Source organism: Mustelus asterias, chromosome 18, assembly GCF_964213995.1.
Source record: "Mustelus asterias chromosome 18, sMusAst1.hap1.1, whole genome shotgun sequence".
In the NCBI taxonomy this organism is placed as follows: Eukaryota; Metazoa; Chordata; class Chondrichthyes; order Carcharhiniformes; family Triakidae; genus Mustelus; species Mustelus asterias.
This window is the reverse complement of record NC_135818.1, coordinates 79,770,961-79,789,001: the sequence shown is the minus strand read 5'-3', so window position 1 is coordinate 79,789,001 and position 18,041 is coordinate 79,770,961. Positions and strand designations below refer to the sequence as shown.

Sequence of the window (18,041 nt, the reverse complement as noted above, 5' to 3'; positions counted from 1 at the left end):
CAAGTGAGGAACCAGATAGTAACAGGGGTTTCTACGATGACATTACACCAGCCCTTTTCAGTGGCAGTGTCACTGGGAACAAACATTGATCCGGATATTATAAATCAGGTCAAAGTTCTGGCAAAGCTCAAAGGTGGAAGGTAAAATTCCAACCCTATCTCTGACGTGGAGTTGAAGGGAAGGGGTTATAAATTAATCTGATACTTTTAGATCAATGCTACTTTATTGATTTATCACTCAGAATAAACTCTATGGGTGGAATTTTCCCATCCCGCCCGCCACGGGAATCGTCGCAGGCGGGACACAGACCATGCAAAGGTCCATTGACCTCGGGCAGGATTTTCCGGCTTTGGAGGGAGTGTGGCTGGAAAATCGCACCCCATGTGTTGATCTGTCACTCAGAATTAATAATTTTATTTTCACATGCATCTATTTTACGGTGCGATAGTGGTTATTTCACATTTATGATGCAAATGTGAGCCGGCACTGACGGAATTAAAGAAGTGGCTCTTTCTCAAGGTGACAATCTCCAATTGGTCAAAATACTGCAAAGCAGGCCTCCTTTATCATCAGCCCCGCTATGATTAACACATGTGCAAAGACATACACGTGTATACAAAAAAAACGATGACTCACTTCAGATTCCCCGTAATGGTAAAAGCAGGAATAGTAAAGTGTTGTGACCAGCGGCATGTGAAGGATGGAGGCCTTCCTGGGATGTTTCCTGAAAACCTCCATTTGACCAGATGCCTCAATGCGTTTGTCGTTCTCCTGAAACCCCAAAACAAAAAGGGTCACTTCCGATTCCAAAACCAGCTTCACACTAATACACCCATAGTTACAATGTGGTTCAGACACCAATAAAGTTGGGACACGTAGCTGCTCTCCTTCTGCAGTTCACTAATCAGTTAAAGCCACTGCATAATCACACTGGATTGCATACTCGGAGGGCATGCAAGTGTATCATGGCCCTTGGAGTGGAGACTCGTCGTCATCAGGACTCTGATCCCGGGCGGCCCCCTCTACACAGATCTGTGGCAGAAAAAGCAACAGCAGGGCTCTTCAACCAATCAGACTGAAGAATCCTCACTGAGACACGCAAAGTATAAACCAAATATTATAAATGAGATTTAAATCACGTATAAAAAGCAAAATAAAACAAGGGATTGAAAAATGGAAATAGGAGAGAAGGGAATAAAAGATATAAATGAGGGAAAAAAAAGTAATTTAAAAAAAATCTCTAACACTAATTAAACTCTGAAGGAATATAATTCCACACTTATGAAGTTACATTTTCAGGGCTGGAGAGGCTGTTTGGCATTAAGTATCATGCCATTAAAAATTCACTTTCACCCGAATGCACCTGCCCATCTTTCTCTACCACATTTAGTCAATAACTAGAATTAAGTACAACAACCTCATGTCCTTACATTAATTTCAATGTTGAAGAGGATGATGAGTGCAGAGCAGCAGGGAAACCCAGGCTGTAACTTCCAGATTTAACTGTGTGTACCCATATCCTGGAAGTTGGTGTCTGACTTATCAAAAATAATGGTGAGTGCTGTTACTCGCAAAGCAAAATCCAGGCCATTAAAGTAAAACTCTTTGTCTTTCCAGGGACATGGGTTGTCCGTCCCTAATTGTCTTTGGCTTGCGAGGCCATTTCTGAGGGCATTTCAGAATCAGAGTGTTGTGGATCTGGAATCACATGTAGGCCAGACCCAGTAAGGAGACAAGATTTCCTTCCCTTAAATAAATTTATGAACCTGACGGATTTTTGCAACAATAAATGAATTATCATTACTGAGCCTAGCTTTACATTCCAGATTTATTAACTGAATTTAAATTCCACCAGCTGCCACATTGAGATTTTAATCCATGTTCCCAGAGCATTAATCCTGGGCCGTCAGATTACTAGTCCAGCCACATTACCTCTGGATCACTGTCTCCCCTAAACCGGAGATTAGGAATTACATCCAACATATGAGTAGGCCATTTAGCCCCAGGTGTGCTCCACCATTCAATAAGGTCATGGATGATCTGAGTGTGGCCTCAACTCCACACTCTTTTTAAAAAAAATTATTTATTTGTCACAAATTGGCTTACATTAACACTGTAATGAAGTTACTGTGAAAATCCCCTAGTCGCCACACTCCGGCGCCTTTACAGGTACATTGAGGGAGAATTTAGCACGGCCAATGCACCTAACCAGCACGTCTTTCGGACTGCGGGAGGAAACCGGAGCACCCGGAGGAAACCCACACAGACACGGGGAGAACGTGCAGACTCCACACAGGCAGTGACCCAAGCCGGGATCGAACCCAGGTCCCTAACAATGTAAGGCAGCAGTGCTAACCATTGTGCTACCGTGCCACCCCTCTGCCACCTCCAATAATCTTTGACTCCCTTGTTAATCAAGAATCTATCTACCGCTGCCTTAAAAATATTCACTGACACTGCCTTCACCGCTAGCTAAGGAACAGAGTTCCAAAGGTTCACCACCTCTGAACCAATGGTGGTTACAGGAGATGGCGACCAATGGCAGGTATGGGAGGCAGTGACCAGTGATTCAACACAAACTGAAACAAAATTAAATTTAGGAAAAAAGTGAAATATTTCCAGATTGCTCTTACCTCAATAATGATCTGTCTGTCCAGCAGTGTGTAGTGGTCTTTAACAAATGTGGCGTCATCAGAAGCAAATGGAAGTCTAAAAAGAAAAACATGGAGATACAGTAATGTGGAATGTCTGTTTCAACAATCACCATCTCTCAGGGACTTAAAGCAGCTACTCAGTGCAAGACAGATATAACTGGTGACTTGCAGAGAGCACACTTTTACACACTGATTCTCTTACATTGACATTATTCAAAAGGAAAAAAAAGTTGTATTTAATAGTGTCCTATCATGTCTTTCTGATTCCTGGTAAGAAGTTTAACAACACCAGGTTAAAGTCCAACAGGTTTATTTGGTAGCAAAAGCCACACAAGCTTTCGGAGCTCTAAGCCCCTTCTTCAGGTGAGTGGGAATTCTGTTCACAAACAGAGCATATAAAGACACAGACTCAAGATTATATGCTCTGTTTGTGAATAGAATTCCCACTCACCTGAAGAAGGGGCTTAGAGCTCCGAAAGCTTGTGTGGCTTTTGCTACCAAATAAACCTGTTGGGACTTTAACCTGGTGTTGTTAAACTTCTTACTGTGTTTACCCCAGTCCAACGCCGGCATCTCCACATCATTTCTGATTCCTTCCAGCCCTGTCTTGATGCCCTGATGTGTTATGTTTGGATTCTTGTCACATCCAGATACTGTCAGCTTGGAATGTACAGTCAGGTAGATCTGATAGACAGAAATGTTCTTAAAATGCTTCACACACACAACGCAAAGTGAAGGGAGCTGCTCCCAAGGTCGGCTTAAAAACAATCACACAGTATACAACTGGACTTGCCTTCATGTGCCCCCGGGCATCACATGCTAATGAATGTGTTTGTCAGTGGTTACTGGAATGAACACACCTCCAATGGCACTATGTTAGTGTGCCACATAGAAATGATTCAGGCAGAGAAAGAGGCTGACTATTGAGTCCACTGAGTCCATCCATATTACATTCCACTACTAGTCTTGAGTGGAAACGGACCTTATGTTTTGGACTAAACCACTCGCTGAATCTGCTTACCCAACTAACGCAAGAATATTCAGTCCATTGGAGATTTTTATCCAACTTTGTGGATTGGAGGAAAAAATAGACTGGAAGAGGCAAAGATAGACTGGAGGCTGAGTTCACTTCGGGCAGTTTCTTAGAACAGTATGTTCTGAAACCAACCAGGGAACAGGCTATTCTAGACCTGAAAATGTGTAATGAAACAGGATCAATGACCTTATGGTAAAGAATCATCGAGACAAGAGTGATCGTAACATGATGGATTTCACATTCAGTTTGAGGGTGAAAAATTTGGTTCTGAAACTGGAGTTTTAAACTTGAATAAGGGTATGAAAATAGGGACGGCTAAAGTGGGCGAGGAAAATAGGTTAAAAGACAAGATGGTAGAGCAGCAGTGACAGCCATTTATGGAGATATATCATAACACTTATTCCACTGAGAAAGAAAGATGCTCTGGGAAGGATGCACCATTGTGGCTAAGGAAGTTAAGAGATGTATAATGCTGCAAGATTAGTGATAGCCTGGAGGCTTGGGAACATTTCGAGAAACCAGCAAAGGATTACTAAAAAAAAAGGGAGAAATTGAAATATGAGAGAAAACTAGCAAGAAATATAAAGTAAACATTGGTCCCATGAGATAATAATGGGAAACAAAGAAATGGCAGAGACTTTGAACAAATATTTGTTTCTGCTTTCACAGTAGAAGACACAGAAAGCATCCGAAGAATAATAGAAAATAATAGAGGCAAAAAGGGAAGGAGTAACTTAAAAACAATGATCACTAGAGAAAAAGTACAGTAAACTTGGTGTTATCCAGCACTCAACCAGAATTCACAGTATCATCATAGAATCCCTACAGCTCAGAAGGAGGCCATTCGGCCCATCGAGTGTGTACCGACCACAATCCCACCCAGACCCTATTCCCATAACCCTACACATTTACTCTGCTAACTCCCGATACTAAGGGGCAATTTAGCATGGTCAATCAACCTAACCCGCACATCTTTGCAGTGTGGGAGGAAACCGGAGCACCCGGAGGAAACCCACGCAGACACGGGGGGAAAAGTGCAAACTCCACACAGACAGTGACCTGAGACCGGAATCGAACCCAGGTCCCTGGCGCTGTGGTTAGCTGCAGTGCTAACCACTGTGCCACCATGCCGCTGCTCTAAACCAAATTTCTGACAGTTCAATTTTTTTTTTTGAGAAAGCCGTTAAGGAGTATTTTAAAGGGCGAGAGAGATGTAGAAGGTGTGAGAGAGGGAATTTTGTCAATAGTGGTATGATAGAATCAGGGATGGACAATAGGCCAGAGTTGGACGAGTGCAGACGGTTACAGCAAAAGCAGAAGGCGCTGGGAAAGCACACAGGTGTGAAGGTCAGGATCGTGACTGGGTTCGATCGCTGTGTGCTCGACACAGCCTGCTGACACACACACACACACACACACACAAAGAATAGGAGCTCGGGTGAGATACTGGATGACACAGAGCCCAAGGACACATCACAGCAAGGAGTCTGCAGGAAAAGAGAGTAAACAGAAGATAGAAACATTTGGGTAGGAATCATGAGACATGACGAGCACAGAAAGCCTAGCTTCTATTCAGCTATTTGTATCTCTCTTGAGGGCACTCACCCAGTGCAGTTTTTTAAATATTCTGTTTTTTTCACTTGGCTTTTGATATTCAGATGATCCTTGTACTGCAAGAGCTGTAACAAGAGATGAAACAATTCTACAAAAATCACAACAGCATCTATTGAATCTCAGTATTCTTGCTTCACATGACAATTGTTTGGCATTAATTTAACAACCAGGATCTCACAAACCAAACCACTCACATGGCAACAAGGGAATTCCAGGACAAAATAAAAGATACTTGATTAACAAGGGGGTGAAAGGTTATTGGGGGTAGGCAGGAATGTGGGGTCGAGGTCACAAACAGGGTAAGAAGCTCTTTTGGAGAGTCAGTGCAGACTTGATGGGCCGAATGGACTCCTACCTCACTGTAGGGACTCTATGATCCCTCACAATTACACCTCCGAGCCTGGAATTCAGTTGCAATCCACACCCAAGGAGATGGCCGCTTTTCCTCTGCCAATTTGTTGGCACGTTTGTCCATTACATTGCCCAGTAACTTGTTTTACCTCATTCAGTAATGTTACGCCAAAGCACCAGAGGGATAGTCATCTGAGGCAATGGTACATTGCTGGGAAAATTATACCATCTCACCTAAGCTACACTAAACCTGTGGGAGTTCAATGGGGAAGTGGAGGGGAAACGCTACTATGCATTTTACATGTAATTCACTCTCGGGATATGGACAACACTGGCACAGGCAGCATTGACTGCCCATCCAGAGCACTCCAAGAATGTAGTAGTGAAGCCCATTTGTAGTTCAGTAAAACTGAGTGGTGAGCTAAGGCAGTTAACAGTCAACCATGTCAGGGTGGGATTGGAGCCACATATAGGCCAGACCAGCTAAGGGTGGCAGGTTTAACTCTCGACAGGACATTATTTGTTTTGTTCTCGACAACTCGGCAGCTTAATGGTCACTCGTGCTGATGCCAGCTCTTTACTTCCAGATCTTTCAAACTGAATTTCACATTCGCTGGGTGACTAGTCCAGGAACATAACCACAACACTACGGTACCCCAAACAGTTATTGGACTCGACCCGGGAGTGGATCAGACAGAGCTTTATTCTGCATTCCACGCTGTAGCATACTTACTGCAGCCTCTTCCGTTCTCCCCAGAACCCTGCGTTAAAAGAAACACAAAGTATAGTGTCACCTTGCATATCAGAATATTTTATCCTGATTTAATTTCCTTTACCGACCCAATTCTGAAGCTCTCACTTGCTGCCACTGACGCTAGCTAGAAAAATCTAATTCTACCCCCACCCAGCGATTACTGGATATAAAGTTTTTTTAAAGTTCATGTATTAGTGTCACAAGTAGGCTTATATTAATACTGCAATGAAGTTACTGTGAAAACCCCCTAGTCGCCACACTCCGTCGCCTGTTCGGGTACACTGAGGGAGAATTTAACACGGCCAATGCACCTAACCAGCACGTCTTTCAGAATGTGGGAGGAAACCCACGCAGACATGGGGAGAATGTGCAGACTCCACACAGACAGCGACCCAAGCCAGGAATCGAACCCGGGATCCTGGCGTTGTGAGGCAGCAATGCTAACCACTGTGCCACCGTGCCGCCTCATTTGATCAGGAGTCGGGAAACAGGCTAATTCCACATTTCCATGTACATCCCGGAGGCCCACTCAAGCATCCTTAGAGCTGCCTCGCTTCAGATCAGCTGAGGAGAGCCTGCGAATCCAACCTCATCTATCTTGCTGCTTCCTCTACATTTACCACTTCCATTCTTTGTCCCCTCCCAGATATCCTTGGGGAGACGGGAATTTGTCTAATCTTCGGCCCTGTCGTCTATTCAATTGCTGTTCTCAATCATGACCATTCCTTCATGTTCTTCGAGAGCCCCATCCTCTCTCGCCCTTTAGTTATGTTAATCTTCCATGCTCAATTCTCATAGTATTTGTATTCATAACCAAATACTACAGGATATAAAAACAGTTGCCTTACTTGAGCATCTCCAACAGCAGTTTCTGTTCCCCCGTCTCTTTCAGATAGTAGACGAAATGTTGTAGGGCCACCTGTCTGCACTCCAACTCTCGAAATAGAACTTCTACAATACAGACACACACATATTTCCAAATAAGCTCGGCAAATTACCATCACAACGAAACCTACATTCCTACGTCACATCACTATGGTAAGGAATTACACAATCATTTAAAAAGACATTCTTACCATCAGGGGCTTAGTCGAAAATGAGGTGTTGAACTTTTTTAAAGGATACATTAATCAATTTCGATTGTGTTGGATGTAAAATTCGTAGAACATTGTGGCACAGAGGAAACCACCTGATCAATGACAGTTCTGTCAATTCCCCGGAGGAGCTACGCACTTTGTCCATTCCTCTTCCCTTCCCAAAGATCCTTCTAAATTTTTCCCTTTTCAAATATGTATCCACTTCTGTAATGATGCACTTACACAGTCTTCATTAGTGGCAACAAAGGATTAATTTACAAGGATCGACAACAGCAGCTCATGCCTGCTGCTAGTTCTGGAATTTCTCCAACCTAAGAGAACTCCTCCCCCTGGGGTGATTCCCCACTCTGACTCCCGATTGGTCTCCCAGGCCAGGTGATCCTTTGTTGCCCTTAAAGGGACAACCACAACAACTTCCCCTTTAAAAGTGACTGTGGATTCCGCTTCCACCACTGGCTCTGGTTGTGCAATGCGTGACAGAGCGTGTAGTGTGCCTTTTAGCTGCGTCTGTTTCAGCTGCTGAAAGAGGCTGCATATACATTTGTAACACAGAAGGAGGCAGCCATTCAGCCCATCATGTCTGTACAAGCTTCCTGTGACAGCAACACAAAATCCAATTCCTCTGTCTGACATTTACCCCATCGTTCCTTCAAAGATTTATCCAATTTTCCCTTAAAAGATTCAACCAGTCTCTGTAAAAAAGTATTTCATGCTGTAATAACTCCCTCCATTAAGAAACTCCCGTGGTTTTTCTCCTTAATCTCGGGTGATATTTGTAATTTAATGGCCCTTTATCATTGCTTTCCCACCCGGAGGAAATAACCTTTTCTTGTTTACTCCATTGATTCTACTCAGCCTTCCCTGTTCCAAAGGAAACAGCTCTCAATATCTCAGGTCTCTCCACATAAGGTGATGCAGGACAGAATCATAGAATTGTTACAGTACACGAAGCCATTCGGCCCATCATGTCTATGCTGGCTCTTCAGTGCCACTCCTCCGTCTTCTCCCTGTGGCCCTGCACATTCTTCCTTTTTCAGGTAGCAATCTAATTCCCTCTTGAATGCCTCAATTGAACCTGCCCAGACCACAGTGTCAGGTGCAGATCCTGACCATTTGCGGCACAAAAAACTTTTCCTCAGATCACCATTGCTTCTTTTGCCCATTATCTTAAATCTGTGCCCTTTGCTTCTCAATCCTTTCAGCAATGGGAACAGTTCATCTCTACCTACTCTGTGCAGGGTGATTTTGAACACCTCAGGAAGCTATTCAACCCATCATGCCTGAGCAAAATGGCTTCCCTGGTGTTAAGTATGTTTATTCTTGTACTTTTACGGGGTACAGCTTCCAACTGCAAATCACACTCAGTGGTTAGCACTGCTGCCTCACAGCGCCAGGGACCCGGGTTCGATTCCCGGCCTTGGTCAGTCTGTGTGGAGTTTGCACATTCTCCCCCGTGCATGGGTGGGTTTCCTCCGGGTGCTCTGGTTTCCTCCCACACTCCAAAGATGTGCGGGTTAGGTTGATTGGCCATGATAAATTGTCCCTTAATGTCACGGGGAACTAGCTAGGGTAAATGCATGGGGCTATGAGGATAGGGTCTGGATGGGATTGTGGTCGATGGGCCGAATGGCCTCCTTCTGCACTGTTGGATTCTATGATTCTACACTCGTTTTGCAGATTCATTTTAAGTTTCCATTCACTCCATTTGCATAAATGTAAATTGGTTCATGAATCAGCACAAATCTAGCAGCGTTTTACAAAGTAATTCCTTCCCTTGTGACAGAAATAGCCCCTAATGTATTGTAAGAGTGGTAACCATGTACAGTTTTATTAATATAAGCAAAAAATGGGTTTATTACTAAAAAGCATTTTAGGCTGCCATCTGTAACTAACACAATTTTACAGAACTGAAAGTTACTTCAAAATATCTAGAACCACTTAGCAGTTTCACTGGTGTATTGCAGTCATTTACTCAGTAAATTAATTTTTTTTTCACATTTAAATACTTTTTAAAAGTTGCCCATTAATGCTCTAGTGCACAAAATTAAAGCTCAATTTGAAGAGCCTTCTCAAAGGTCTGCGGACTGTCACAATTAGTGGAAACTCACGGTGGTGATTAATTCAATCTGGGGAGGTCAGTTTGTGGGAGAGGCTGGTTTCATAGAATCCGATAGTGCAGAAGGAGGCCATTCAGCCCATCGAGTCTGCACCGACCACAATCCCACCCAGGCCCTATCCCCATAATCCCATGTATTTACCTAGCTAGTCCCCCTGACAATAAGGGGCAATTTAGCATGGCCAATCCACCTAACCCGCCCATCTTTGAATTGTGGGAGGAAACCGGAGCACCCGGAGGAAACCAACGCAGACACGTGGAGAACGTGCAGACTCCACACAGACAGTGACCCGAAGCTGGAATCGGACCCAGGTCACTGGCGCTGTGAGGCAGCAGTGATAACCACTGTGCCACCGTGGTGCCCATGTGCCACCTTGCCATCCAGTCTAAACTTTGATAAACCAGTGTTGAAGATGGCGGAATCTCGAATGCAAGTTCTGCTCAGTGCAAATCATGTTTTTGTCATCAAATTGCCTTGAGACATTTCATTATGTTAAAGCCATTCTATAAATGTAGGTAGTTGGTATTGATCATTTGTGTTGGATTGGCCAATCGTGGGTGAATCGCGCTGGAAATAACAGAGTAGAAAATGCTGGCTGACGCCTTCTATTTCCACTTGCAGAGTGAATTGACAGCACCACCTCTGGGTAAAACAATAACAGCCTCTTACAATATCTTATATTAGTTTTAACTTTGCCATGTAACAGTGCCATCAAGGGGAAGCAGCAGAAATAGCAGGCCTGACCAGTAACAACACTGGACCACCAACATTTTGGGGGGGGGGGGGGGGGGGGGGGGAGAAACGACAAGAATCTAACAAGTTCTAACAAACACAACAAAGCCATGATGCAGAGATGCCAGCATTGGACTGGGGCGGACTCAGTAAGAAGTCTCACAAGACCAGGTTAAAGTCCAACAGGTTTATTTGGAATTACAAGCCTTAGGAGCGTTGCCCCTTCATCAGGTGACTGGAGGTAGGTTCACAAACACGGCATATGTAGGCAAAGACACAATTGCAAGATAATTACAGATTGGAATGTGAAGAATGGTTGGAATGCGAGTCTTTACAGGTAATCAAGAAGGAGCAGCGCTCCGAAAGCTCATGATTCCAAATGAACCTGTTGGACTTTAACCTGGTGTTGTGAGACTTCTCACTGTACACAACAAAGCATTACATACTTACAGTAGCAAGAATTAATGGGACCCTGGGTAGGCAGAGTGAATTTATACACTGGTCTTGCAGCTCTGGGTCACAGGCTTAAATCCTCTACCTCCTCCTATCTCTCTCTTCTGCCAGGAGTCTATAACTGAAAATTACCTTGGGTAATCCAACACAGTTCCCTGCAAGTATGGGTGAATTCAGTGGCATTCACTGGAAAAATAGCAAAGGCCGTCTCATAATGAGAGCAGTATAGGAGGTGTGGGGTAGAATGAGAGTAGGGGTGGACAAGAACAGCGAGTGCAGGGATGGGGCTAAAGCTAAGAGAGCAGTGGGGGGGAGGGTCGTGAGCGCAGGGAGCAATGGTGTTTCTCACGATCATCTTGCAGGGGTTGACGGAGGCAGGACTGGGGTCTCAAAGCAGAGCAATTTCCCTTAGAGAATGCCTTCTAAATCAAGGGCAAGAAGGAAAAAACATGTGCGTGTTTCATGGGGACTCAGAGCCATTCCCAGGGTTGTCCTGTCAGAACATCCAATTCTCACTGAGCACTATTCCTCGTGGGGTCCTGACCCACTGTTTGGCAACCCCTGGACAGGCAGTCACTTCATCAACATAATACTGTACACAAAAGGGCCCTGGGGGAGATATAGTGAGAAGGGTCATACTCAAGAGACATGCGTGCAGCAGCTTATTGAATACCACCGGGATTAACTTCCCACAATTCAGCAACATGACAAAAGGCAAAATATTGCAGATGCTGGAAATCAGAAAGATAAGCAGAAAACTCTAAAAAAATACTCAGCAGTCTGGTGGCACCAGTGGAGAGAGATAAACCCATGCTGACTGACCTGCTGAGTGCTTCCATCCTAGTGAAATGGCAGCCTCACCAACAGCATGGATGCTCAGAGCGAGAACAAATTCACCATTACTACAATGGAGAAGAAGTCACTTTGTAAACCCCTTTCTCTTGCCCAAGAACATGGAGGTAAGCCACAAATCAGCTATAATCTCATAGAAAGATGGAGCAAGTTTGAGGGAGGATTAAATCATAGAATCCCCACAGTACAGAAGGAGGCCATTCGACCCATCATGTCTGCACTGGCTCTCCAACAGAGCATCCTACCCAGACCCCGCATTCCCATGTATCCACCCCGCGCATCCCTCTAACCTACACGTCTTGGGACACGAAGGGGGAATTTAGCACGGCCAATCCACCTGCACACCTTTCGGACTGTGGGGGGAAACCGGAGCACCCGGAGGAAACACACGCAGACACAGGGAGAACGTGCAAACTCCACACAGATAGTCACCCGAGGCCGGAATTGAACCTGGGTCCCTGGCACTGTGAAGCAGCAATGCTAACCACTGTGCCACCGTACGGCCCTAAATGGTGTCCGCCTGTTGCTATTCTTCACATACAAACTGAGAGGGTGAATTTCAGACAGCTCTTCAACTGTGAAGGGTACACAGCTCTTGCTTGATGGAGGTCACTAGGCAGTTAGAAGATCAGACACCCTACCAGGTTCACCCTATTCTCCTCTGTTCCTCCTTCAGAAACATGCATAGTTTGAAGTCAATTATACTTCTCCTATCCACCACCCCCCCGCCCAATCTTGATCTTGCATTACTCAGCACAATGTCAGGGCTGAATGTGGGATGTTACTGGGTGTGTAAAAGCCCCGTCATTGGGTAAGCAGGAGAGAAAGGCACCATGCTGAGACAAAGCAGATGAGAGTTTATATTGTCCTCAATTCCCCTGGTCACAACAAACATTGATATCATACAAGACCAAATTACCTTTGCTTAATGATTTTTTCAGGAATATCAAAATCTAAAAGGAAAGAAGAGATAAGAAACATTTTTGTAAATATAGGCTCGATCAAAATAAGCATTAAACAGATAATTAACCATCCTCCATGATGACTGGCAATTCAATGTTTCTTTATGATCCTTGAGCGAGTAATTGAGAGAATGTTGAATAATATAATCACATTTATCTTCAAAATGTTAATTTGGGAGAACAAGCTGTATTATGGATTCCTAATCATTTCACATATAAATGATCATCCTCTCCTTATAATCTCCAACTTGCAAACTGACATATGGTTACACCAGGTTCTTTAGTTTATTGGCATTCTGAAACACTCATCATCACATTGATGAATTATTGCGACACGTACCTCTAATTATATTTCTACTTTCTCAGAAGACTAAGGAAATTCGGCATGTCCGCTACAACTCTCACCAACTTTTACAGATGCACCATAGAAAGCATCCTTTCTGGTTGTATCACAGCTTGGTATGGGCTCCTGCTGTGCCCAAGACCGCAAGAAACTACAAAGGGTCGTGAATGAAGCCCAGTCCATCACGCAAACCAGCCTCCCATCCATTGACTCTGTCTACACTTCCCGCTGCCTCAGAAAAGCAGCCAGCATAATCAAGGACCCCACGCAACCCCAGACATACACCTTCTTCTGTCGGGAAAAAGATACAAAAGTCTGAGGTCATGTACCAACTGACTCAAGAACAGCTTCTTCCCTGCTGCCATCAAACTTTTGAATGGACCTACCTCACACTAAGTTGGATCTTTCTCTACACCCTAGCTATGACTTAACACTACATTCTGCACTCTCTCCTTTCCTTCTCTATGAACGGTATGCTTTGTCTGTATAGCGTGCAAGAAACAATACTTTTCACTACATGTTAATACATGTGACAATAATAAATCAAATCAAAATTCCTGAGCCCAAGCATTATCAGCACTAGGGAGTCCCCACTGATCTTCTCCTGGAATTCAAGATTAATCTGAAAGCAAAATACTGCGGATGCTGGAAATCTGAAATAGAAACAGGAAATTCTGGAAGAACTCAGCAGGTCTGGCAGCACCTGTGGAGAGAGGAACAGAGTTAACGTTTTGAGTCTGTATGACTCAAAACTTCAGAACTGAAGGAGACTCGAAATGTTAACTCTGTTCCTCTTTCTCCACAGATGCTGCCAGACCTGCTGAACTTTTCCAGCATTTCCTGTTTTTATTTTTTATTAAAGATTAATCTCCTGGTAGCTCCTCGAACAATTGGGAAAACAATTACAGAAACATTTCCTTGTCCTGTTTCACTGCATTAACTGGAATAAACACACTAAGAGTTTTAACAACACCAGGTTAAAGTCCAACAGGTTTATTTGGTAGGGATTAACTGGAATAATTCAGATCGCTGTGGTCCTTGATGGTGGGTTGACAGGAGTTCACACCTAATTCTGGACAAACAAGGATCCCGGTGGTCTGTGTGAGACAATGGTTGGATTGAGGCTAGACAGAATGCAGTGAATTAGGCCGGGTGTGACGATTTGTGGCTGACATAAAAGGATAGGTGCGTAACAAGAGTCATAAGGAAAGCAAGGTGAATGTAAGTGCGCAAACTGAACAAAACACAGCGGATTTGAACGAGATGCACCACACTGTGCTGTTGTCCAGTGAGTCACACATTCGGCGAGTCAATTGTATCAAGTTTGAGTGGAGTTTCCGATCAGTACTCACCGCAGTGATGACATTCCCATCGTGCGTTCGAACAGCTTCATCCACAAGGTGCAATTTGTCACTCAAGGAGCGAAACCTCTCTAAAGAGTACATCTGAAAAACAAAATTGGTACAAGACTGAGCAACAATAAATGTTGGTTATATAAAAATCAAAGCTGTGTGCTTATGCATGTGTGTGCCCGCAAGCATACATCTGAGAGAGAATGACTACATTGAAGTCTCAAGCAATCGTCCCCCTCCAATTTAAATATTCTATTTTTACGTTTTAAACCAGATCCAATGAGTTATTGGCTCGCTGCTGCAGTCATAGAATCCCTACAATGCAGAAAGCGGCCATTCGGCCCATCGAGCCTGTACAGACAACAATCCCACCCAGACCCTATCCCCGAAACTCCACGTATTTACCCTAGCTGGTCCCCCTGACGCGAATGGGCAATTTAGCATGGCCAATCAACCTAACCCGCAAAACTATGGAGTGTGGGAGGAAACCCACGCAGACACGGGGAGAATGTGCAGACTCCACACAGACAGTGACCTGAGGCCGGAATAGAACCCAGGGCCGTGGTGCAGCGAGGCAGCATTGCTAACCACTGTGCCACCGTACTGCTGCAGTCAGCCCCACCGCTATTGGCTCACTGCTGCAGTCAGCCCCACCGCTATTGGCTCATTGCTGCAGTCAGCCCCACCGCTATTGGCTCACTGCTGCAGTCAGCCCCACCGCTATTGGCTCGCTGCTACAGTCGGCCACCGCTATTGGCTCACTGCTGCAGTCAGCCCCACCGCTATTGGCTCGCTGCTACAGTCGGCCACCGCTATTGGTTCGCTGCTACAGTCGGCCACCGCTATTGGCTCGCTGCTGCTGTCGGCCACTGCTATTGTTCTGTTCAAGAAGGATGGGTTACATTTGTACTGGAGGGGGACTAACATCCTGGCAGGAAGATTTGCTAGAGCCACTTGGGAGGGTTTAAACTAGTTTGGCAGGGGAGTGGGATCCAAAGCAGTAGGGAGACAGAAGAGAAGTTTGAGGACAGCACGGAAGTTAAAGAGAGCACATTAATTAGTAAAGGCAGTGTCAGTAATCCTAGTACCAGACAGATCAGACAGAAGCAAGACAGAGAGCAAGGGAAGTCCAGATTAAACTGCATTTATTTCAATGCAAGAGGCCTGACGGGCAAGGCAGATGAACCCAGGGCATTGATGGGTACATGGGACTGGGATATTATAGCAATTACTGAAACATGGCTAAGGGATGGACAGGACTGGCAGCTCAATGTTCCAGGGTACAGATGCTATAGGAAAGATAGAACAGGAGGTAAGAGAGGAGGGGGAGTTGCACTTTTGATTAGGGAAAGCATCACGGCCGTATTGAGAGGGGATATATCCGAGGGTTCGGCCACTGAGTCTATATGGGTAGAACTGAGAAATAAGAAGGGGGAAATCACTTTGATAGGGTTGTACTATAGGCCCCCAAATAGTCAGTGGAAATTGAGGAGCAAATATGTAAGGAGATTACAGATAGCTCCAAGAAAAATAGGGTGGTAATAGTCGGAGATTTTAATTTTCCCAACATTGACTGGGACAGCCATAGTATTAGAGGCTTGGATGGAGAGAAATTTGTTGAGTGTATTCAGGCGGAATTTCTCATTCAGTCTGTGGATGGCCCGACTCGAGAGGGGGCAAAACTTGACCTCCTCTTGGGAAATAAGGAAGGGCAGGTGACAGAAGTGTTAGTGAGGGATCACTTTGGGACCAGTGACCATAATTCTATTAGTTTTAAGATAGCTATGGAGAATGATAGGTCTGTCCCAAAAGTTAATATTCTAAATTGGGGAAAGGCCAATTTTGATGGTATCAGGCAGGAACTTTCAAAAGTGAATTGGGGGAGTCTGTGGGAAGGAAAAGGGACGTCTGGTAAGTGGCATGCTTTCAAAAGTGTGTTAACCAGGGTTCAGGCTAAACACATTCCTCTTAGAGTGAAGGGCAAGTCTGGCAGAAGTCGGGAACCCTGGATGACTCAGGATATTGAGGCCATGGTCAAGAAGACCTGCGGGACCTGATGAGGTATATCTCAGGACGTTGTGGGAGGCTAGGGAGGAAATTGTGGGTCCCCTAACCGAGATATTTGAATCATCGATAGTCACGAGTGAGGTGCCTGAAGATTGGAGAGTGGCAAATGTTGTACCTTTGTTTAAAAAGGGCTGCAGGGAAAAGCCTGGGAACTACAGGCCAGTTAGCCTCACATCTGTGGTGGGTAAATTGTTGGAAGGTATTTTGAGAGACAGGATCTACAGGCATTTAGAGATGCAAGGACTGATTAGGGACAGTCAGCTGTGGCTGTGTGAGTGGAAAATCATGTCTCACACATTTGATTGAGTTTTTTGAAGGGGTGACCAAGAAGGTAGATGAGGGCAGTGCAGTTGATGTTGTCTACATGGACTTTAGCAAGGCCTTTGACAAGGTACCGCATGGTAGGTTGTTGCAGAAAGTTAAATCTCACGGGATCTAGGGTGAGTTATCTAAATGGATACAAAGTTGGCTTCTTGACAGAAGCCAGAGGGTGGTTGTAGAGAGTTGTTTTTCAAACTGGAGGCCTGTGGCCAGCAGTGTGCCTCAGGGATCAGTGCTGGGCCCACTGTTATTTGTCATTTATATTAATGATTTGGATGAGAATATAGGGGGGCATGGTTAGTAAGTTTGCAGATGACACCAAGATTGGTGGCATAATGGACAGTGAAGGTTATCTCCAATTGCAGTGGGATCTTGATCAATTTGGACAGTGGGCTGACGAATGGCAGATGGAGTTTAATTTAGACAAATGTGAGGTAATGCATTTTGGTAGATTGAACCAGGGCAGGACTTACTCAGTTAATGGTAGGGTGTTGGGGAGAGTTACAGAACAAAGAGATCTAGGGGTACTTGTTCATTGCTCCTTGAAAGTGGAGTCACAGGTGGACAGAGTGGTGAAGAAGGCATTCGGCATGCTTGGTTTCATTGGTCAGAACATTGAATACAGGAGTTGGGACATCTTGTTGAAGTTGTACAAGACATTGGTAAGGCCACACTTGGAATACTGTGTACAATTCTGGTCACCCTATTATAGAAAGGATATTATTAAACTAGAAAGAGTGCAGAAAAGATTTACTAGGATGCTACCGGGACTTGATGGATTGAGTTATAAGGAGAGGCTGAATAGACTGGGACTTTTTTCTCTGGAGCGTAGGAGGCTGAGGGGTGGCCTTATAGAGGTCTATAAAATAATGAGGGGCATAGACAAGGTAGATAGTCAATATCTTTTCCCAAAGGTAGGGGAGTCTAAAACTAGAGAGGTTTAAGGTGAGAGGGGAGAGATATAAAAGTGTCCAGAGGGGCAATTTTTTCACACAGAGGGTGGTGAATGTCTGGAACAAGCTGCCAGAGGTGGTAGTAGAGGCGGGTACAATTTTATCTTTTAAAAAGCATTTAGACAGTTACATGGGTACAATGGGTATACAGGGATATGGGCCAAATGCAGGCAATTGGAATTAGCTTAGGGGTCTAAAAAGAAAGGGTGGCATGGCCAAGTTGGGCCGAAGGGCCTGTTTCCATGCTGTAAACCTCTATTTCTCTATGGGCTCGCTGCTACAGTCGGCCACCGCTATTGGCTCGCTGCTACAGTCGGCCACCGCTATTGGCTCGCTGCTACAGTCGGCCACCGCTATTGCCTCGCTGCTACAGTCGGCCACCG

At 44.8% G+C, this 18,041-nt stretch overlaps 1 protein-coding gene across 2 annotated transcripts in view; it reads right to left on the bottom strand.

Moving 5' to 3' along the window:
• vipas39 (VPS33B interacting protein, apical-basolateral polarity regulator, spe-39 homolog) overlaps positions 1–18,041 on the bottom strand; it is a 43,366-nt gene that overhangs the window by 9,764 nt on the left and 15,561 nt on the right. For both annotated transcript variants that reach the window (XM_078234377.1, XM_078234376.1), the window contains exons 8-14: positions 14,318–14,410; positions 12,580–12,613; positions 7,258–7,360; positions 6,389–6,416; positions 5,296–5,369; positions 2,634–2,709; positions 637–771 (exon numbers count right to left, since the gene is read on the bottom strand). In XM_078234377.1, coding sequence (XP_078090503.1) covers positions 637–771; positions 2,634–2,709; positions 5,296–5,369; positions 6,389–6,416; positions 7,258–7,360; positions 12,580–12,613; positions 14,318–14,410 — 543 coding nt within the window. The remainder of the gene's footprint in view (positions 1–636; positions 772–2,633; positions 2,710–5,295; positions 5,370–6,388; positions 6,417–7,257; positions 7,361–12,579; positions 12,614–14,317; positions 14,411–18,041) is intronic.